The 23,833-nt window shown below is 38.3% G+C and overlaps 1 protein-coding gene across 4 annotated transcripts in view; it reads left to right on the top strand.

The window, feature by feature from the left end:
• The window catches only part of Lpxn (leupaxin), a 30,707-nt gene extending 8,491 nt beyond the window's left edge, over positions 1–22,216 (top strand). For 2 of the 4 annotated variants that reach the window (XM_059260180.1, XM_059260175.1), the window contains exons 3-10: positions 5,146–5,192; positions 5,314–5,365; positions 10,395–10,494; positions 13,264–13,431; positions 14,355–14,528; positions 14,647–14,728; positions 20,999–21,147; positions 21,485–22,216. In XM_059260180.1, coding sequence (XP_059116163.1) covers positions 10,465–10,494; positions 13,264–13,431; positions 14,355–14,528; positions 14,647–14,728; positions 20,999–21,147; positions 21,485–21,754 — 873 coding nt within the window. In that variant the 5' untranslated portion in view covers positions 5,146–5,192; positions 5,314–5,365; positions 10,395–10,464 and the 3' untranslated portion in view covers positions 21,755–22,216. The remainder of the gene's footprint in view (positions 1–5,145; positions 5,193–5,313; positions 5,366–10,394; positions 10,495–13,263; positions 13,432–14,354; positions 14,529–14,646; positions 14,729–20,998; positions 21,148–21,484) is intronic. The other 2 variants (XM_059260186.1, XM_059260168.1) reach the window with 1 other exon arrangement.
• Positions 22,217–23,833: the final 1,617 nt, after the last annotated feature.

The raw sequence follows: 23,833 nt of genomic DNA, 5'->3' as shown, positions 1-23,833 counted from the left end.
GGATCACCTGGTAGTTTAGACAAGTCTTTTGGGGGTGACTGTACAGCTGTTACTTCATTGGTCTTACTGCTGAATAAATTCAGAAATTATTTTCATCTAGCTAAAGCTCTTAGCAGCCACCATGAAGAAACTAAATCCACCAGAGGTGACTATTTTAAAGCCAAGAAATCTGTTGTGTTAATTTATGTTTAAGTGTTAAAACTATCAAGTATATATTTGCTGAGATGTGTATTCTCTTCTTTTGGATCAGTATGCACAAACCTTTATTATAATTAATGCTTGCTTAATGAGGATGCAGTTAGTACAAGAGACACTGGGTGGATGTTCTTCATATCTGGTATTTATGAACTGTGATGTTCTGATTAATTCTTGGGTACTCATAAGGAATTAGTATTCCAGACTTTGAATTTGAATGCAGGAATAGGTAGTTTCTAACTTCTCCTCAGATTGCTTATCTGACTCTCTACTAGAGAGTAGTTGTTGAAATTCTTAAACTACAGCCATAGCATCCTAATGTTCTCCTGCATAGATATCTGTACTTTATTATTACATAGCAGCCTCATAGAGCCTTGACTTAAGACAGACCATGACATTCTTCTACCCTCACTCTGGTGGCGTTTCCCATCTCATTTGCAGTAGAAGCCACAATGTTGCACTGAGCTTTGTGGATGACCACATCCTTGTTTACCTGCAAGAGACCTGAGCTTTTGCTTATTTTCCTGACATCTCATTCATTTCCTTTCATGTAATATTTTCAATTTGTTTTTGAAGTTTTATTATTAGTATTTGCATTAATATATTAATGTGATTATGGGTAACTCCAAAAGGTGACTCCAAAATAATGACTCTTCCTGATCTTGTTCAGACAAAATCCCAGTAATATCACCCTTTCATGACAGTATTGAGGGAGATGACTAAGAAGTCTAAGAGTGGAAATGTGAGCTAACTCCTCTGGTCTTAGGTGGGAGCAGAAGAAATCTGCTGGCCACTTGGTATGCTGCCAGTAACACCCTGCTATGGTCCATGTGATGCATACATGGAACATCTGGGATCAGTAAGTAATAAGGAAATCACGATTAATGACATAAAGATGATGTTCAGGAAATAGAATTTAGTATTCTTGTCATCACAAATACTATATTATGAATGTTATTAAAGCATTTTGTATTTGTAAATTTCTAATTGTTTTATTTTTGTTAGCACTAAAGAAATCTTAATATTAATCTTTTGTCAGTTGGCTTAAAGCAAAACAGAAACAAAATCTTCAGGTTTGATTTTCTCAAGGTAGTTATGAAGACTGGTAATTTGCACAAAACATCTTTTAATGTTTTCCAGTCACCAGAGGGAATGAGGAGAGATATTACTGTCCCTTTAAGAATCAGGAGACATCAAAGAGGTGAAGAAGAATTAGCATGTACTTTAGATTTAATACTAATCTAAGAAGCATGTTCCTGAAGATGACAGTTCATACATAGCTGTAGGAAATGTATTTGCAGATCACTGTGAAATACACATTTCCACTTCTGGCAAACCACCCTTGTAAACATTTTTTTTTTGCTGATTTTCAATTTTACATTTTCATCTGCATATAAGTAAAGTGGAAGGAGTAGCTTTGAAAACCATCAAATAATGTCAGTCTTAAATCACTGTCATCAGAGGTGTCAGAAAATTAGAATATTCCAACTTCTTTATTTTTCATCCAATATACAGCATCAAAATAAAACTCCTGGAAGTTAATTTTCCTGTTAAAGAGAAAACAAACAACATTAGTCCATACAGTGAGTTGAAAAAGTATTGAAGATAGCAAAATCTTCTGGTAAGAATAAGAAAACAGACTGTTAGTGGAACACAGATAGCATCATGGTAATATGTTCTTACCAACTTAAATCTAACAGAGCAGAAATGAATTTGGAGTTGATTGTGAAGTACACAGAATTCTTGATTTCATCAAAACAAACAGCAACATTCTGCCCATCAAAACTAAAATTTTCAAGACTGGCAAATGTCATGCTAGTCATTTTTTTTTTAGGAGTGACATGAAAAACAAAGCAACATCTAAGCATGGCATATTAATTTTCTTTATGTGTTGGCTCTTGTTCTCTGGGTTTTGGAAATGTCCTATCCTCATTTCATAAAGCTTAGATTGCACTGTGTGCAAAATCAGCTGGAGAGCTGTAATCAAATTATTCAATCAATATAGAATGAAAAAGTGCTTCTTAACAATCTGCAATCATATACAATTGAGTTTAACAAAAGGAAGCAGCTCCAATTTTTTCCCAGAAAAAAACAAGAGATGAGAGCTCATGTAGCTTAATTGCTTAATTTGAAACGTGCTTCTAAAATTTCTTGACTTTGATGGATTTTTGACTTTATTTTATTGGATAAATTTATAAACCAAAATGTAATAAAATTATAGAAGTCAATGATTTTGCTTTTACCCATCCCTTACAAAAATATGTTAAAAAGAATCACAAATAGAGACATCTTCAAAATTTGGGCTTATTAGAATATTAATGGAGAAAGATGCTGTGAATGGAGGTGGCTAAGAGAAGACACATGGGAATGTTGTCTTGGACAAAGGAGAAGAGGAAAGCCTGGGAGTGGGTAAGAATAAAGACAGGTAATGGGAAGGAAAGAAAACAAATATTGCACTTTATGTCATATATATCTTTGATGTATTCTATATGATATAAAGACAAAAGAGAGACTTGTGGAGTGGAATTAACCAGCGGGTGAAGGGGACACAAGGAAGTGGTGGGAGGTAAATACATTAATATACGCATATGAAAATCCCCAGTGAAGTCCATTATTTTGTGCACTAAGAAAATTAATTAAAAGAAGATATTTTCCTGAATGTATTTATATGTTTTAGTAGAGAAAAAGAATTGAGAATATGTTCCACAGAGCAGAATGTGCCCTGAACGTTCAGGTTCATCAGCATTAAGATCACATCTCTACTAAAAGCACTATGCCCTAGAGAAAAGCCTAAGTTAAAGATAACAGCAATCTCAAATCTAATAACCACAAAATGTAGCTTTGGAGAACATTACAAATTCAAAAAATGACAGCACTATATATTTAAAAAGTCAGCATTTCAAAGGAAAATTCCTAAATCAAAATGTTAGAGCAAACAATAACCACATTACCAATTAAAGTATGTGACTATATGTTGAGAGTTGTTTTCTTATGCTGTTTTAAATGTGTAAGTAATAAAAAGAACACTAAAGAAGTTTCCCATCATGTGTATAGCTATGTGTTGTTTTAAATTATTTTGGAGAAATCTGTGTAGAAAATAAATTTCTTCAGGTATGGTGGCTTGCATTTATTATCCTGGCACATCGAGGAGAATGAGAACTTCAAGGCTAGCTTCAGCTACATAGAAAGTTTGATGCTGGCCTGGGCTACATGAGGCTCTGCCTCAAAAAAAGATAAGAAAAAGAGGTTTTGAGCAAAATTATTGTTATTTCTATTATGATTATTTTGAGACAGTTACCATGTAACTCAGGCTGGCCTCAAGCTTGCCATCTTGCCTCAGTTTTTCAAGTGCTGTGGTTAAAGGCATGAAGGCATGAACCACCACATCCTTACTTTCATTAGAATTATTTTATAGGTCTACCAATACCATACAATGAAGTTGTTTGGCTGGTAATATGTATTTTATTAGGGAACTGTGATACATATATTTGTAATATCAGTACTGATGAAGATGAGGCAGGAGCTTGAGTTCTGGAATAGATTTCTCTCTCTCTCTCTCTCTCTCTCTCTCTCTCTCTCTCTCTCTCTCTCTCTCTCTCTCTGTTTGTGTGTGTGTGTGTCTTTCTCTCTTCTCTGTCCCCCCTCTAAAAATTTAAATGTATTATTTCTAAAGGCCCCCCTTTCCCTTGTAAGCATCTCCATTTGAGCTGAATAAATGTATGTTTACTACTTGCAGATCTAGCCCCTCTGCCTGCTTCCCTGCACAGGCCACACAGGCCTCCTTGTTGCTCAACAGTCATTCCCATTCATTCCTTGCACATGATCAACATTACCCTGATACCTGATTGCTTTCCTTACTTCATGTAAGTCATTGCTCAAGTGTCATCTACTTAAGTGAGTTTTTCCCCATCAATGCATTTATAACTGTTTCTATTGCCACATTTCTTAATTTCTGCTCCTTGATTAACTTTTATATCTACTTCTTGCTAATAAAATATAAGCTCTGGAGTACTCAGTTTTTTTTTTTCTTAAGTTGGGTCTCAAGTAAGCTAGGCTGACTTTGAGCTCACTGTGTAGGGAAGGATAAGTTTGAATTCTTGATCCTGCCTCCAGCTCCCAACTGTTGGCGTAACAGGATTACACCACCATGCCAGGTTTATACAGTGCTAGGATTAGCACCCAGAGCCTCATGGATGCTAGGCAAACACTCCTCCAACTGAGGCTACATCTTCATTCACCAGAATATTTGGCTTTAGTGTGGTTGCTTTATTTTGCAGTTTGGATATAACATCCTAAGTCCTGGAATGTATTGGTTACTCAGTAAGTATCTGTTCAGTGAATAAATAGATGAATTGCTATCCAGCCACATCTTTGGTTGACACATTATTACTTTTCATAAGGCAAGTTTGTGTTCTAGCCTTCCCTAGGCACCATTGAACTTAAAGGGCCTTCCCCTGAGCCACCATATTGTTTTATGCTTCGTATCTGAGGATTATATATATCTTTATATCTTTGTTTTGAAGGCAAGGAGGGTAGTACTTGTTCAGGTACCAACTTCTCTGTTTAGAATTTTTTTTTTTTTTCTTCATGATGGAAGGTAACTCTGCCTTTGGAAACATTTAAGCAATATACTAGTTATTTTTAAGCAATACACTAGTTATTGCTTTTATTGCTTTTAATTGTTATATTTATTATTATTATTATTATTATTATTATTATTATTATTATTATTATTTGAGACAAGTTCTTAATGTTGTGCCCAGACTAATCTGATACTCATGCTTCTTTTTCCTCAGCCTCCCAAGCAGCTTGGATTGCAAGTGTGCACCATCATGCTATTCTAGTTATCCCCTTTGGAAGCTACAAACTTCTCTCACTCTCTATGTTGATAAGCACCAGTGTTCCAATACAGATGTCATTCTTTGCTCTTTTCTGTCACTTATGTCTTAGGTGCAGCTCGTGTATACGACCAATATCCAGGAGCCCAATGTCTACAGGTATGCTTTGGTTTCTAATAAATAATTTCAAAATTAAAAGTTATTAGGTAATTATTGTTAATAATTGCAGTAATTTGGTTTGTAAAAATTATTATTGGACTTCCTCCATATCTCTTCCCAGAGCCTTTGAACAGAGGCAGAACCCTTCTATGCTGACTTGGCAGCCGCCCAAGGTATCTTTCCTCCAGACAGCTGTCCAGGCTGGGGGCAGTGGGTTTATGTATTTTCCTTACCACCTGAAAAGGACAAAAAGTTCCAGAGTTAGCACAGATGTTTTGGCATTTCAGTTCCAGGTATCATGCAACAGTGCTCAGAAGAGAAAACACACCTGAATAAACTTAAGCAAGGGTCCAGCAGTGTCAATGCCAGGATCAGGGCTACAAGAAGACAACAAGGGTCCATCACAGATGAATGAGTGCATACTTGTACTTTCTAGGTCTGCTCGAAGTTTATGTGGTGGAAGAATATCCCTTTAGTAAAAGTTACACATGGAATAGATTCACTTGCTAAATCATTTCTCCTGGTCAAAGCAGAACCAGTAGTCTAAAAAAGACAAGAAACAGAAAGGCCACCTCTTTCATGTCTCTCTCTTTAATCATAGCTTTCATTAAAAAAAAAAAAAAAAATTAGGCTGTTTTTAAGGATTCGTGCTTGCCACGGAGTGCTCCACTGCATTATCTGGTCTCAGAATCACGGCACATAGAGCACACATGGGAGGCTAAAACAGGGAAAGAACTTGAGGTACATGAAGTCATTTAAAAACTTCCCAGTTGAGGTCACTTTCTACTGAGGTGGGAGTGAAGCTAGTTTATTAATACACATTACCTATTTATTCCAGCTCCAGGAAGTGGTGGGTGAATACTTCTTCATTGTCTTCACCCTCCTGTTATAGTTAAAAAAACAAACAATAAGAAAACAGTGCCTGTACTCAAGAGGCCCTCAGCAAATGTGTGTTTTCTTAAGATGTCAATAGAAATACATGTGAATACTCAAATTGTAGTATGAAAACCAGTCCAAGCACCAGCCATTTTCTGGTATGTCTGGCATTGTGATCAATTATTTGATCACGACACTATCTTATGGACAGCTCCCCCCTATGGCATTGGGTCTCTGGCCTCCTTCCCTTTCTTTGTCCTGTGCTCTGTTAGTTAGGGCCAGGCTATTTTTGTAAAGGTCTTTCATTTACTTGTTTTTCTAGATTCTTACTCTCCCCAGGCTTATAGCTGATTCTATATATATATATAGGTCCACATTAACAGACCACCCCTCAGCACATACACACACCAGCCAGATATCAGAGATAGCCTGACTGCAGGCATAAATCATGGACTGTTCATCAGTTAGGTGGTATAGAATCTCCCCCTTTCTCTGAAGTGTATAAGGGACTCTCACTCTGCCATTTGGACCTGAACTTCCCTCAGAGCCCCCACCATGCTGCCTTCTGTCTGTCTATCTATGGCATTAATACTTCCTTTAATAAATTTCATATCGAAAAAGCAGGCTATCTTGGGAACCCTCTTGAGCCCCAACTCCTAACTTTTCATGCTTGAGAGATCTAACCCTGGTGGTTGGATTTTTCGGGCTCCAGGACAGTTGGCTGTCATGGACTCTGACCAATAAGAAGTGCTGGAGATACTGGCAGTTGCAGAGTAGGAAAGTGCAGGGCACTTGCCCTGGTCCTGGCCCTTGACTTTGCAATGTTTCTATCAGCAGCTGCATCTCTGTCAGCTAGAGCATGACAACCTGCTGTTGTTTCAGTGCACTGCACAGAGGCACTGGGCTCTGATGAGGATGATGTCATGCATTTTGTCCTTTTAGCTTAGAGGTGGTGAAGACTTGCTGCTGCTGTAGGTTTCTGGTAATTCCAATGTCTTCTGTTTTGCTTATTAGCTCTCTCACCATCTGTATAATTGATTTTCTACATTAATTCCATTTATTTACTCAAACTTGCTTATATTTTCTGGACTGGAATACTTTGACTGGTATATTATCCATTACGAAGTCATACAGTGAATATGTGTGTGGGAGGATGATATAAAACCCATCCATAACTATGTGGGACTTTTATAAATTTCCAAGGTGGCATGAACAGTGGCATGCCAACACAGAATGCTAAACTCAGAAACTAGATTCCCACATTGGTTTCCATCATATACTCTTGTTTGCATAAATGAGCTGCACATTGCTCCCAGTAATCCTTGAAAGTGTGCTTTGTAGCAACTCTGACTGCATCACTGGGATATTTCTAACCACTGTACATCAATAGCAATATGGCAGTAGTTTCTAAGTACATCTATTTCATGAGCAAAAATAGCAGTTCTGATAGTAGGGAGGAACAGTTCACAAAATATAACAATTAAACAAAGGAAAACTCAGCACAATGAAGCTCCTTTGTTGGGAAGTGTACATTCTGTACATTCTTTCAAATATGTTTGTGTTGTGATCTGTATTATTAAAATCTTCAAGTCACAAAGCAGCTTGTAGCTCATGACATAGCAAATCATTTTTCCTATGTTTAAAAGGCCAGGGACAGATCAGATGTCTCTAATGTGAAGTTTTTCTCTTTTCAAGAATATTTCCTATAACGGGCTTCTAATTTGTGACTCTCAGCTCTTCAAGTTGGCATTTCCTGTGTAGATTAGTATTTTGCTGAGTCAGCTGATGTTAGAGACTCTTGACAATGGTCCCTTCTATTTATATGCTATGCATTGACTCTAGTTGAAAAGAGTGTGGGCATTTTTTTGAATATGAACAAATTAAATATATTGCTGACTCTTTGAAATGCCTCATGCAACATACTGGATCTTTACAGGTGCAGGGCCTGCTTCTGTGTTTTATAGTCTACTCCTTTGATCAGTTCATTCTGTTACCGTTGCACACATTTAATTATTGTCATTTGCAGTGTTGCGTGATAACTGCTTGCTCCCAATTACTTTTATTTTATAAAATGTTAACCTCTATTGGGACAAAATTTTTGTTCTGATATTTGTTTTTGTTTTTGTTATTTTTGAGATAGTGTCTATGTATCTTTGGCTGGATTGGAACTCACACAGATCTGCCTGCCTGTGCCTCACAGTTGCAAGGATTACAGATGTGTGTCACCATGTGCAGCCTTTTAAACCTTATAAGTTTTTTTCATGGGTGTTCTAGCCCATACATTTTAATGTAATCTTATTGATAGCTCAAATAATTCTTCTGGGATTTTTATGAAATTTTATTGAATTTGATGTGGGAAAGTGACACATAGTATACATCTCCATTTATGTGGGTCTTCTCTTTGATTTATTGTTCATATTCAATGTTTGCAACATAATATATAGGATACATATAAATAGTGAATGTTTACTTTAGTGAAGTGTGGCAATGCCATTATGATAAAAATATCTGTTATATTCTAAGAGATTGGAACTTTTCCTGGACTTTACAGCCAGAGTTAATAGTACACCTTAAGGTCACTTAAGACTTAAGACTACTATCGTGCTGTATACTCAGCCTGTTTGTTTAACATACTTTTAAGAGAACAATGTAACAACCAAACTTACCTACCTTGAATTTCCCATGTAATTAACTTTGATAACCATGCCAATTCATAACTGTAATCTTAAATTATGTACTCCTGACTTGAATGGTGTGTGTGTGTGTGTGTGTGTGTGTGTGTGTGTGTGTGTGATGATAATCATTTGCTAAAAACAGAACAAAGGCCAATAACAGCCTTATAAAACGAATATCCACCATAAATGTTGAATGAAATATGGATATTGCTTGATAGCATTGGTTTGTTTATTATTTGGGTGAGTTGGTATCAGTTTGAATTAGTGTCTTAATCCCTTATAAAACTCTGTTAGAGATTTTGTAAAGTATCCCTCATTCTTTACTCATGCAGCACTTTCTGTCCCATTCAAGAAGCGCAGAAGCACTTCATTAGAAATGATGGAAGACACAAGGAGAGCAAAGTAGAGAATTCAAATGTAGGCTTGCTCTTGGTCAAATGACACCAGTGAGATGTGTTTTATTGATTTTGGCTCTTAATGCAACACTGATGAGTTATTGGTGACTCTGAGGTTATTATTAATGTGCTTAAGCTGATGTAATGAAGCACATGAACAAATTTTTAAATTTAGTAGTAATCTCAAATATGCACATTTTTGTTACCTATAAACCCCAACTTGTATATTAGATCTCTGGACATATATCTGCTACTTTGGGTCCTCTGGCCTATTTTCATTTCTTGTCTACTTTCTCACTCCTAGGAACCATTGTTTTATATTTCTATATATTTAATCTTTTTATATTCTACATATAAGTACAATGATGCAATATTTTACTTTATTTCATTTTGTACAATGCTTTTTAGGCTTATCTATGTTGAATCAAATATCAAGATCTCTTTCTTCTCTAAGATTTAATTATATTCCAGTGTCTATGCCATCTATCACAGTTTAACTTCCCAATTCATTCATTCATCAATCCACAGACGCTTTGATTATTTCCATATCTTAACTATGTAAATGACACTATAAGGAACATAGGATCACAGACTTCTTTACAGTGTGTTGGTTTCATTTCCTTCACAGAAGAGGGACTGGTGGGTCATATAGTAGTTCTACTTTTCATTTTTTTTTTTTAGAAGTCTTCACAGTGTTTCTCATGGTGACTACACTGACCTGCAGAGCACTGGCAGTTTACGTTGCTTTCATTTCTCTACACTTTTGCCAGACCTTGCCTCATGCTATGATGGGTATAAAGTGGTATTTCATCGTAATACTGGTTTGCATTTTTCTGGTAATTAATGAAGTTGAGCACCTTTTTGTATACCTGATGGCTGTTAGTCATTTTTAGAGGAATGCTTACTCAGGTCCCTTGGTTACCTTTGAAACTTTTTATTGTGTATGACTTTAAAAATAATTAAAAAAATTTCTATTAAAATGCAAGCAATGGCTTTAAAGCTCTGTTCTAGTGTTGCTTGGACTCTAGTAACTGAGACATGTCCAGCACTTTTCTTCATATACTCGGGAACAAGTAGGTTATTTATTTATTTATTTAGAATAGCAGCTGTTTTTAAAATACTAACTGTCTCTGGTTTTTAGATTCATATCAAATAGGTGAATAGGTAAAATTGTATCCTCTAATACTTTATGTGTGACTTAATATTTATTTGAGTTTTCATGTGTTAGTATAACTTTTTTTTTCTTCTGTCTACAGTGAGGTCCAAGAGCCAAAGGAATCAGTACCACCTCCTAAAACCTCAGCAGCTGCTCAGCTGGATGAACTCATGGCCCACCTGAGTGAAATGCAGGCCAAGGTGGGTGGAGTATAGATGATAAAGTCTCTGGGTTCCAGAGAGGCACCAAGATAGCATGATAGTAGTCAGTCCTTCATCCCTGCTTGGGAATTCTAAGGTGGTATTCATTTTCCTAGATTACATTTAATTCAGTGGAGAAACTCATTGGACATGAAAGATAACATGGTATAGGCCTTGATCTGGAGGAGATTGGGTGTTCTTGGTACAGCCAGTGATAAAACTCTGCAATGTTTTTAGAATAAAGGATGGTGATTTTCCAAAATGAGTGGAGCAAACCCCAGGGATTTCAACAAGTTAAGCAGATTTTATCAGAGAAGTTGTGATGGGATTTAGGATGGACACTGAAGAATAGGAGAGGTATGGACACATAATGATAAGAGTTGGAGACAGCCTTGATGGTAAAGACTGCACTAAAGGCATGACGGACGATGCAGAAGGTCTATTAAAAACACATACCTGAGCAGGATAAAGAGGCCAGTGGGCAGACTGAGACACAGAGCAAGGGAGGCCAAAGTAGGAAGGATGAGTTCTGAGACCATGCCATGATAAACTTTGCTTTTTTTTTTTTTTTTTTTTTTTTTTTTTGTAGAGTGAAAATAGCAAACTCATGGTTCCTGGCAGAGAGCAAAATCCAGATCAGGAGTCTTAAGCATTTATCAAGGACATAGACTTAGAATTTCTTATACAGAGAATTCAACTTTTTAAAATCTGGTTGGAAGTTAAGATGCATACTCATGAAATCAGCATGAATGTTTAAGGCAGACTGTTAAAATTTGTATGATAGAGGAGGGCAGGGGCCATATCAGCATGAGATTCCCGATGTCCCACATAGTGCCTATCACACAGTGAGTAAGAAAACATGTAGTTGTTGGAGAGACAGATGAAGAAATGTCACAGACAAGGTTCTCTAATCACTAACACTCTATAAAGAGCTAACATCAACACTAAAGTTGAGTGAATTAACTTGTGCTGCATACTTGATGATGCTAGAAAAACAATCATATTAGGAAATATATGCTGTATTTTCTTGTTAAAGTGTGTCTTGGTATATTTAAATTTTAACTTAAAGTGTGTGTTTTAAAACTAAACAATACATATACATTGCACAAAATCAAAAGTACAAATATGTTTACAGTAAATCATTTCCATATCATTTGTCTTGGATTGTCCCGGTTTGCCCCCTGCAGGTCATCAGAATATACTGCATTTGACATATGTGTCCAGAAGTATTTTGGAATATGCAAGCAAAGAGATGTAGGTGTAGAGAATATATTGTTACTTTTTACTTCATTATTTTTCAAATATAAAATTAATAACAATTTTGGTACCTCTGGACGTTAATCCTTTGGATAGATACCTCTCGAATACTAACTTCCATTATATAGAGGGGAGGAAAGAAGTCTGTTTGAGGATCAGTTTTTTTTAAGGGAAATGAGCATAATGAGTAGTAAAATAGTGTGAGGTTATTATAGGCAGTGAAGACTGAATAACCAGAGGCCTGAAGGCAAATATTAGCAGAACCATTCAGGAGAATGCTTCAACAAGAAGGCGTTTTTATTGTGAAATAGAAAATGAGATTGGGAAGACAAAGTGAGGATAGTGGATGTGAAACTGTGAATATCCATTTGGTGATAAAAAATTAAGGGGTAGGCAGTGGAGAGCCACTATATCTGTATGATGAGATAAACATGTAGGTAGATGGTAGCAACTGCCCATGAAGAATAGGACATGAAATGATGAAGGAAAAAAAAAGTAGGGTGTGTGTGTGTGTGTGTGTGTGTGTGTGTGTCTGTGTGTGTCTGTGCAAAACTGACTTGAGTAATTTATAATAATTTTGGATCTGTCTTCGAATAAATGCAACCACACTACGTTTTCTCCTAACACTGGCTTTAAACATTACACAAATCATTACAAAGTATTGTACATCTGCTCCATCATTCTCAGATTTGCCTCCCTTCAGTCTCTCTTATCACTGTAGGATACAAATCCAACTTTTGCCATAAAGGACCTAGGTGACCTTTTGCTTTTCTCCTCACACTTCTGTATGTTCAGTCTTAGTACTTTTGTTCTGACCCTGTTGATCTTGTAACTTTTCTTCCAGTGTGCCAAATGGTTTCATCCCTTGGGCCTTCTTTCTCTTAGGAATGACCATCTCACTAATATCAGTATATCTAGGCCTTTACATACATATACTCAAGTATCACTTCCTCAGATGCACTTCTCCTAAATCAGTTCATATTCACCATACCACCCTTCATCACAAGTATCTCTTATATAATGTACAACTTTTCTTTATCTGATATGCAGCATATGTTGATTACCTGCCAGTCACAGAATGAAAATTCTAAGAGGCTAGAAACTTGGTATGCTTATATACTGCTTCATAACAAGTTCCTGGAATACTGACTGTGACGAATTAGGTGCTTGGCAATTAATAAATGAATGAAAAGGAGAGATGACAAATTTTCACCTAGGGTCACTATAAGAGCTACAAAGAGTATAATCTTCATCCACTCGATTTTTTCTTTTTTGGCAAACAGAAAGTTTACAAATAAATGACAAATGATCAGATTTCATTTTGCTCAAGGATTTTAAAATGAAGTGGAAATAAAAGTGTTTTTATTGGTGTCTCCAGTTCCTTGAAGGAAGATTAGGGGAAGACAACAAGATCAGCCATCAGAGGTGAAGGGATAAGTTGTATGGCAAATGTCAAAAATAATAGAGGTGCACACAGGCTGATTCCTGTTCATGGTTCTTTTCTTGTCCAAGGTTTCAGTGACACCAGATGCCAGCAAGAAACACTTACCAGACAAGCAGGACCACAAGGCGTCATTGGACTCAATGCTTGGGGGTTTGGAACAGGAACTGCAAGATCTTGGGATTGCCACGGTTCCTAAGGGCCACTGTGCTTCCTGCCAGAAGCCAATTGCTGGGAAGGTGGGGTGATCCAGGATGTTGGTCCAATCGGTCTGTGTCTGTGGGTATCCAAAAATAGCTCTTTCTCTTTGTATTCTAAGATATTTTAGTAATTGTTAAAAACCACCAACTGCTTATATTATTCTGGACCCTGAGCTAAGTGCTCTGTAAGTATTTCTGCATTTAATAGTTGAATCAACTTTTTTTTTTTTTTGAGATAGGGTTTTTCTGTGTAGTTTTGGTGCTTGTCCTGGATTTCACTCTGTAGATCAGGCTGGCCTCAAACTCACAGAGATCTGCCTGGCTCTGCCTCCTGAGTGCTGGGATTAAAGGCGTGTACCACCACCGCCCAGCTTAATTAACTTTTTAAGGAAGTTTTATTTTCATGTCTTTTGCAAAAACAAGGAAGTCAAGAGCTCAGAGACATTGGCTGGTAAGACCTAGGTCTAGTAAGAAAGAAGCAAAGGGAACATTTGAGTCCAGGATGGTCTAGCTTCTGAGTTTGAATTCCTAATCATTTTTATTCACTGCCATTACTGAGATGACCTTTCTCACTGCTCGCTCTCTTCAGACATTTCTGGACTTAAATTTATTCACTGCAATGTCAGCTAAATGTAACCTTAAAAAGAGATACTGAGACTTGCTCTGAATCATCATCACCAAATCCACATAGTACAGGGCTTTCCAATTTGACTCTGGAAGGTTGGGAACCAAGGTGCTCAGAGCTGAGGAGTAAAATCTGCTTGGCTTCTTAATTAGTCAATATGGCACATCCCTTTTACTATGCTTTAAGAAATGGTCGCAGATGACCTTAGTGTAACCTGGGTCTGGGCCTTGCTAGTGTCTAACTCAGGGGGTGTTGTCTACATGGAGTTCAGCATACAGAGTGCGGTCTAGAGGTGCATTCTGCTGCACTGCCATGGCGGGCTCTGTGATATCCACAGGTGATCCACGCTATGGGGCAATCCTGGCACCCAGAGCACTTTGTCTGCACTCACTGCAAAGAGGAGATTGGCTCCAGTCCCTTCTTTGAGCGGAGTGGCTTGGCCTACTGTTCCAAGGACTACCACCATCTGTTTTCTCCACGCTGTGCCTACTGTGCTTCTCCCATCATGGATGTGAGTAACTCCCTACCCCCGCCAGTTTCCATGTAGTGTCTGATCACTCATTAGGAACACTGGACATGTTTTACAACTCTGTAGCCTTCTAATACCTCTGCATGTGTCCTGTTTCCAGAGAGTGCTGACAGCAATGAACCAGACGTGGCACCCAGAGCACTTCTTCTGCTCTCACTGTGGAGAGGTGTTTGGTGCAGAAGGTAAGAGGAGAGGCTACAGCTAACCCCAGGGTGAGAGATGGGAAGGCCTGCAGCACTGTTCCTTGAGGACTGCTGTCTGCTGAGTTTCTGTTCTCAGCACTGCCACTTACAAGCCAATTTCATGCCTAGATGTCATCTCTCCACCTTTCCCTAACATTACCACTTAAAATTGATTTTTTTTTTAAATTAAAGAAGTAAAAATTCATCATTTAAAAACAGATTGTGCCCTCAGGAGATGGTTGGTAGGTGAAGCCCTTGCTGCACAAAATTAAAAAGACCTGAGTGAATCCCTAGAATCTGCTTAAAAGCTAGGCCTGGTAGTGCAAGTCTGTGACAGTAGTGTTCCCACCAGAGATGTGAGGTGGAGACAGGAGAATCTTAGAAGCTCACAGGCCAGCTAGCCTAATGTACACAGTGCAAACAAAAGAGACTGTCTCCAACATGGAAAGAAAGGACTGCCACCAGAGGTGCTCATGACTTCTATACATGAATCATGGCATATGCTCCCTTTTACTCACACAAACATGCAAACGCACAATTACCCCCTCCCCCCAAACACACACAATGTGTCCCTATTACTTAAAGGTATGAACTGGTTTTTTTTCCTTGGAATTAAAATTTGAGTTGCTTTCCTCTAGCTTAGTTTTCACTAAAATTACCACTAATTTATCTGATAGAGCCATGAAATTCTTATCAGAACAGTCAGTTGCATCTTGTAAGAAGTCTGCTCTATTTTATTTTATTGGTGATCTGGCAAGAGAGGCCAACCCTCCTGCTCCAACCTGAAATGCTTTCTTCCTGCTAAGTAGCAGTCATTCTGGTTCTTCTCCCTAAGTTAGAGTCTGCTGTTACTACCTTTCTCTTCAGATCCTCTGCTTCCTGGACCCCATTTCTTCTTCCTTTGATTGTGTTTTGATAACTTCGTACATGTATAATGTGCATCCTGATTACTATAACTTTCTTCTCTAATGTCCTATCTACCTCATTTTACCTCCTCCCTCCTCCTGACGTGTAGTACCCTTTCCACACTGATGACTTTTTGTTGTTGATGATATTTTTGTTTGTTTGTTTGTTTGTTTGATTGTTGAGGCCCAGTGAGCTTAACCAGGTGGGAAAGCTTTGATGGCAGAGAAGCTGTTAACTTGCCAGTTTTTCTTAATTCACCTCCCACCCCCTCGATCCCAGTGGGGAACTTGATTTATTTCTTAGGTATGTTGGAGCACCCACTCTACTAAATAGTTTCATATAGTCCCTGTGTTTCGTGACAGGGTGGGGCATCAGATCTTCCAGTGGCTTTTCAGATTTGAGCCAGTTCTGTCTAAAGTTGAGGGATACTTTGCATTCAGTTGTTGGGAGATCTCATGCTGAAGACCCCAACAGTGAAAGTGGCTGTCCCTTTCAGCCTTAGTTCTGTCAAGTTAGAGGCCACTCCTGTAATTTACATTATAAAAAATGAAACAGAACAAACAAACAAAAACAACCATCAAAAACCCTTACTGATATTGCACAGTGGCATCTCCTTCCCTTTTCTCCTTTTCTTTGTGATTCTTCTATAATTTAGATAATTTCTTACATGTTTTTATTCTGCCCTTGAGTTGCCTCAATATAGAATTCTATAGGAATTATATTAATATATAGTGGGAACTGTTTGCACTCATAATTCTTTTTTTTTTTTTTTTTTTTTTTTTTTGAGACAGGGTTTCTCTGTAGTTTTGGTGCCTGTCCTGGATCTCGCTCTGTAGACCAGGCTGGCCTCGAACTCACAAAGATCTGCCTGGCTCTGCCTCCCGAGTGCTGGGATTAAAGGCGTGTGCCACCACCGCCCGTGCATTCATAATTCTTAAAACTGCATTCAGCTTCTATAATTGAGAGGTTTTCATTGAGATTCTATTTTCATGTTTTATACTGCCCAAATTTTTATTGCATTTTTATTTTGTCTGTGAATGTGAGACTACCATGATGTACATGTATAACAAGAATCTTAAAAGGTCTTATTAAATAAAAAACTCAGGAGCCAGGTATTGGGGTGAATTCTGAAAGATCAGAGAGACAGAACAAACCACAGCCAACCTCACCTCTCCAACTCCTCAGCTGGTCTTGTTTCCTCAAACTGGAAGCCTCTGAGTCCTCATCCAAATGGATCTCAGCTGAACTGCTACTAAAAGCCTCTAGTTCCTGGTCCTCACACCTTATACCTTTCTGCTTTCTGCCATCCACTTCCTGGGATTAAAGGCATGTATCACCATGCCTGGCTGTTTCCAGTATGGCCTTGAACTCACAGAGATCGGGATAGATCTCTTCCTCCCAAGTGATAGGATTAAAGGTGTGTGTGCCATCATTTTCTGGCCTCTGCGTCTCTCTAGTGGCTGTTCTGTCCTCTGACCCCAGATAAGTTTATTAGAGTGCACAATATATTGGGGACACAATATCACCACATACATGTGGCAGTCAGAAGACATCAAGTGCAAGTCAGTTCTCCCCTTCTGCCACGTGGGTCCTAGTGATTGAACATAGGTCTTCAGGTGTGGCAGCAAGTTCCTTTACCCACAGAACTATCTATCATCCTTGTTTTCTCTTTTCTACGTGACCCATTTTAATAGTTTGCAAGGATTTATTTTTCTGAATTGTCCTGGCATCTCACCCACTTTTTATTGTTCATTTTGTTTTTGGATCAGCAGAGTGTCTTGTAGCTCCAGCTAGCTTCAGGTTTACTATGTAGGTGATGATGACTTCCTACATCACCTCCCAGGTGCACACATGCATGTGGATGCTGGAGGGAAACCTTAGGTTTTATTCCTCAGCTGCCATAATTTGTGTGTGTGTGTGTGTATGTGTGTGTGTGTGTGTGTGTGTGTGTGTGTGTGTGTGTGTGTGTGAGAGAGAGAGAGAGAGAGAGAGAGAGAGAGAGAGAGAGAGAGAGAGAAGAGAAGAGAAGAGAAAGAAGGCCTGAAGCTTGCCAAGTACAATTGGCTGTCTGTCTAGTGAGCCCCAAGATACCAACTGTCTGTCTCCCCAGTTCTGGATTACAAATGTGTGTCACTATGCCTGGTTTACTTATTTGTTTGTTTGTTTGCTTGCTTGCTTGCCTATTTGGTGGGTTCTTTCTGGGGATGTAACTCAATTCCTTGTCTTGTGTTTACAAGGCAAGCACCTTATTGACTGAGACATCTGCCCTAAAGTAAAACTAGAAGGTTGAAGGGATGGAATTTGAACTCATTTGGTCTCATTTCTGTAAGTTCCACACCACACCTTTGCTAACGTATTCTAACTGCTTTTTGACTGAGACTCAATTCTCCTGTTGCTAGATCTTACTTTATCAGTACTAATTTGTACTTTATTGGGCAATGGAGACAGATACAATAGCACTGACATAATGTACTAACAAAGTTCTTTGTAGTGATTTGCCTGTGCATTGGAGTTTGTTTAATGCACTTAATAAATCATTGGGTCTTTCTTGTCTACATTGCACTTTAGTTAAGCAACACTTTTTATTGAGTAAGTCTAAATCACAATAAAGTGTTTTATATTTGCCTTTATCAGTAGCAATAGAAGTATGAGAATTAATTAGAATAAATTAATAAATAGTCATTAAATGAATACTGTTTGTTGCAGAATGCTTTCCTCCCAAGCATAACAATCATACCCTTCATCTGAGCAGGGGTGGCTACTTGCAGGAGACCCTAATTGGGCTTGTTGACTGTAGGTACTCCTTCATAGAAAAAGGGGCTAAGGAAGTTCATTTCCTGGCCAGCTGAATGTGATTCTGCTCTAGTGGTCCATGGTCTTATGTTCTCGAGAGGTGCTAGAACATACAGTGTGTATAAGGTTAGTGGAAGAGAAACCTCCATCTGTGCAACTATAAGGAAGTTGTCCATGCTCAGGGAGACTTTCTGGTGGTGTGGCTGCTTTGGGGTTACCCACACTCTATAAACCCAGTGAACTCACTGATCCCCTAAGTTGAACTTTTGTGGAATTGTACTTTGGTTTATCATTGATGACCTATAAGGAGAGGGTGGACAGCACTGTCCATTGAGAATTATGATGTAGAAATTGCCTGGAAACAGGTAAGGGCATATTTGAAGAACAGCCATAGTTATGTACAAAAGAAAAATGCCCAACCCTTAGGATGGCTGGAAAACATCTAGTTTCATTGTTGGGCTCCTCCTAACCTTACAGGGTTCATTGGTTTATTATGATTTGAAATAAGCATGAAATCACACTGAAAACATGTATTAATAGAGGCACATGGCAATGAAGCCATTTATTAGTTAGAAGCTCCTTTTGGGTTGTAGTTCCATTCTTTTTCCTGGCTTTTTTATAAATGGGTCTCCTGCCATATGGTCAGTCCATTAATTAGATAGCATACTGACTTTTATTCCAGGCTATATACACATACAGAGTTTCAACAATAACAGCTAAGTCATGAAACCTCCTGGGAAATTAAATTCGTCTGCATTCTTCTTCAATTCAGAGAATCCCTCTTTAAGGCTCAAGTTTCTAAATGCATTGGTCCTTACCATTTCTCCTAGGGGACTATGTCCTCAGTGTTACCCATCTTTCTTTTTAAGTGTTCATTATCCTAGCCATGCAGGTCCTCTTTAATTTCCCCTGTGGCTAAGAGTCACACTGGAGTGAGAACACTCTTCCTCTCTCTGTGGTAACTTTTAATTGTCAGTGTCTCTCATTCATTCTCTTGAGGTAATTGGCCCCGGAGAGAGCCTTTGGGACAGTAATGCTGAAACTTTCCCAATTTATTGGGTTACTAAGTATGGGAACATTATAGCAAGTTTGGTGGATTGCTTTGATTCCCCTCCCGAGACTCACCCAAGTTGAAGTGGAGGCTGTTACTCCCCTACTGTCTCACTCTGGAGACCAACTGCTCTGCAGATTCCTAAATGGGGTTCATACCTAGGTTAGGTGGTGTGTCTTGCAGCTTTCTTAAGAAATACCAACTTACATCACTTGGGGGCATGTTAAAAATGCAAAATCTTCAGTACCATTCTAGAAACAATGAATGAAACCCCTGGTGGGGGGGTGGTGGAGGAGGTGGGCAGGGAGGACCTAGCAATCTACATTTTAACAAATTCTCAGGTGAGTGAAGCATGCTGAAGTTAAAAAGAATACTGTTTTACACAAAAGCAAGACAGATGCCCATAGGTGGTTTTTTTTTTTGTTTTTTTTGTTTTTTTTTTTTTTACTTAAGTAGTAGGGGTTTGACATTCACTTTCTCTTAAACAGACACTAGACATCTTTTGAATGGGTCAGAAAAGTAAAAGAGAGAAAAGTAAAGCAAGCTTTTTGAGTCTGTGGAGTTGAGAGGAATAACACAGGGCAGGTATACTTTGGATTCTCAGACTCATAGGCTTTATAATTTTGCAAACTAACCCATTTTTTAAGAGAAGGCGTAATTGAGTGAAGCAAGCTATATCCAACAGTGGCAAGAACTAAAGGCAAGAAGAGCAGTTGTGTGATTTGGGTCATAGCCCTGACATCCTATTACAGTTTTGTGATCTGGCTACTGTGATTTCTAGAATGTTTCTTGAACAGGCAGCTTGAGCAATCCACTAAGTACATTTTGTTGCATACCACTGGGCTGGTGAGGCACAGGATGGGTTTTCATGTTTACACAGTTTTGATTAGGAGATTCGCACTTAGTTGATCTACCAGTTTCCATGGAGAGGTCAAATTTAGGTTGCATTTAAGCTAGGGGTGGAATGTGAATTTTATCTCTTCTCCTGACTAGTTTGCTATGGATAACTTATCAAAGATAATTACTATTTAATGTTATTTTATTTTAAAATATTTTAAATATTGGGAGGATATTGGTAGCAAGACCAATGGTATCTAGTTTCTTTCAGAGCTAATGTTCAGTGAGGGAAGGTAGACTATAAGATGACTTAAGTGCTATAAGACTTAAGATGAAGTAAGTGCTATAAAGACAATGAAGACAGGTAAGTTGACAAAGAAGTTCTCAAAGGCTTGATGCCTCTGAGAAGATGACCATTTGAGCTGACTCACAGTTGTATCAATGTCAGGAGCAGAACTTCAGGCCAAGGGAACACTTTGTATCAAGGTGTTAAGGAGAAATAGCCCTTAATACTTAGACTGTGATCCAGATTCAATGCTGAAAGACACCTGCATTATCTCCTTTTTGAGCATGGGGATACTAAAGTTGGGGGAGGTTACAATAATGAACTCATGGTCTGCTTCTAATGTAGCTTTAAAGGACTCAAAGACTACAACTATGAATCTTTGATTTTATCTTTTCAGGCTTTCATGAGAAGGACAAGAAGCCATATTGCCGAAAAGATTTCTTAGCCATGTTCTCACCTAAGTGTGGTGGCTGCAACCGTCCTGTGTTGGAAAACTACTTTTCAGCCATGAACACTGTGTGGCACCCAGAGTGCTTTGTGTGTGGGGTTTGTATGCTCAATTACCTTCGATTTTAGGGAAAATTAAAGAGTATTCTTCTCTGAGAGGACTAGTTGCTACTTAGTGAGATAGTTTCTAGTCCAATATGAGGAATCCATGTTAGTTTTATTACTTTTTTTTTTAAAAAAGTAGAGTAGCACACAGCACCCATTGTGGGTATTTGCTGGTCTGTTTTGCAAATGTGTAAATATAGCCTTTGTCAAGGACCTGAGATAAGTCTTACAACTGGCAGGTAACTGGCAGGAGTTTTGAAGATGAAAAGTTTACTTGGTGGCATTATTTCTTGACATGCATTTCTTTTGTCTGTCTTCACTCCATCCTTAGGACTGCTTCTGCAGTTTTTCTTCTGGCTCCTTCTTTGAACTGGATGGCCGTCCATTCTGTGAACTCCATTACCATCACCGCCGAGGGACCCTCTGCCATGGCTGTGGGCAGCCCATCACTGGCCGCTGCATCAGTGCCATGGGGCACAAGTTTCATCCTGAGCACTTTGTGTGCGCTTTCTGTCTGACACAGCTGTCGAAAGGCATCTTCAGAGAGCAGAACAACAAGACCTACTGTCAACTCTGCTTCAATAAGCTCTTTTCACTGTAGTCCCCTTTGATCCACATCTACTTCTGAGACCAGGGCAGGGAAGAGCACACTTTCTTTCCCTGATCTTCACTCGGTGGGGCTAATAGAGTACAAGCAATGAGCAAATAAGGGAATTTCTAGATGTTACTAGACTTACAAACTTATATTTGAAGCTACTTCTTATTTTTTAATTATGTATTTGCATTTAGATTTAGATCATGCTACCAGGACCTTCTGAAGGCATATTTCTCATGTGCACAATTCATTCCACCACTGGTTTTCTATTTCTCACATTTTACCTCTGCTGATGCCCCATTTAGATCTCTAGCTGTGGGCCCCAGAGTCTGACTCTTCCTTTCTCTTAGGAGTCATGACACTACTCTTAAGCCCTTAGTGCCTTTCCTCAATGCAGTTTGCTAGTTTAAGAGGAAGTATATTTTAACTGACATCTGTGATGAATAAAGCAGCTTGTGGTTTTGGTGACTCACTGTTACATTCATGTGATAGATAAACTTTTTGCTTCCCATATTATAGAATACCAGATACTATTTGTAGCTAAATTTGTATCCCTTCTCTTCTTTCCTTGCATACAGCAGATATACCCCTTTTTAATCAGAAGAAACTAAAAGAGGAGACCTGTTGTTTATAACACATCTCTTTAGTTTGGGCCTTTAGCCATTTTATTTTTCAGACGTAAATCTTTGAATCATTACAAGGTAACAAGGCTTTTCGAATTTGTTTTCACTTTATCTAAAAAGATCTGATTGTCCATTAAATACCTTACAAATGCATTTCAAAAATGAAAAATGAAGAATGTGTCTCCTTCAAACTCAAAACTGCCTCATGGAGACAGATGACAAATGTCTGTGCATAGCTTCTCCGAGGAAAGATGTTAAAAAAGATTAAGTGATGGTCCTTTAGTTTGGACAGGAAAGCCAAGCCACAAACAATTAGCAATTGTTTTTCAAAATACTTTAGGCTAATTTATAGAAAACTTTACAAGTTATTGAAGAATCTGACTTTCTTAGATCCTATTGGTTTGTTTCTAAAGTAGGCTGCACATGGAGCCGTGCTTCTGTAAGTGAGGCACTCTGGGGATGGTGTGCTTTATTTTCTTACCACAATCTCAAAAATAATAATTATTATTTTTATTATAGCAAAAAGCATAAGTGTTTTTAGAATCCTGGATTCTGAGATTACAGGCAAAACCTTTTTCTCTGGAAGTTCCCCACCCCCCAAAAAATTAGGACTGAATGTGTTATTTTAAAGTTGGTATGAAAATAGTACTTCCTAGAGAATTAAAATGAATTAAGTGATTCTTGCAGTGATTTGTTACATGTCTCCTTTGCTAGGATGGATAAAAAGAGAGTTTTGAGAGTTAAAAAGCAGTAGTGACAGTTAATTCTATGAAATTAGGAGTATATGTCGGAGGCCACAGAGATATGGATCCATCTGGCCTTCTGTCCTGTTTGACTGGCTGAACATAGCAGATGAGCAATGCACTTTCAGCTTCTTACTGTCTTTTTCACTGTCTCCACTGATGACGTCATAGCAGGTGTGATTAAGGCAGTGTTCACAGTCACTTTGGCAGGTTGACAAAGTAAACTTGAGGTTTTAGTGCAAAAGGAAAAATGTTCAGGTGCTGAGTGCTTTTGTTTTTGTTTGAAGAACTGGCTGTTTTGAGATCCTTTACAATCCAAATATTTAAAGATATCAGAGAAATGTCAGAACTCAAAAGCATTCAATTAAGAATGACAACATTCTCCTCTCATAGTAGATGTGGTTATGTTTGCTCCAGGAGAGATGCTGCCTTGAGACCCAACCTTTTAACAGGAAAACAACCCTTGGGTAAATATTCTCCTTAAGAAGCACCCCTCCCATACCAGAAGTACATTATTTAAACTGATCACCTAACTCCTTTTTTTGGTTCTAACTAACTCCTGAGTGTACAAAACATAAAACCCTACTCCCAGCTAGGACATTTCCATCCTTGGCTATATGTGTACAGAAATAAATTTATCATAGACTTAGAGCTCTGCTGTTGAGGAAGAGTTCCCACCTGACCCACTATTTGTGAAATATTGAGTTCTCCAGGATGAT

The sequence above is a fragment of the Peromyscus eremicus genome, chromosome 1, assembly GCF_949786415.1.
Source record: "Peromyscus eremicus chromosome 1, PerEre_H2_v1, whole genome shotgun sequence".
Classification (NCBI taxonomy): domain Eukaryota; kingdom Metazoa; phylum Chordata; class Mammalia; order Rodentia; family Cricetidae; genus Peromyscus; species Peromyscus eremicus.
The sequence above is the reverse complement of the archived record's forward strand: the minus strand, read 5'-3'. Positions and strand labels throughout refer to the sequence as shown.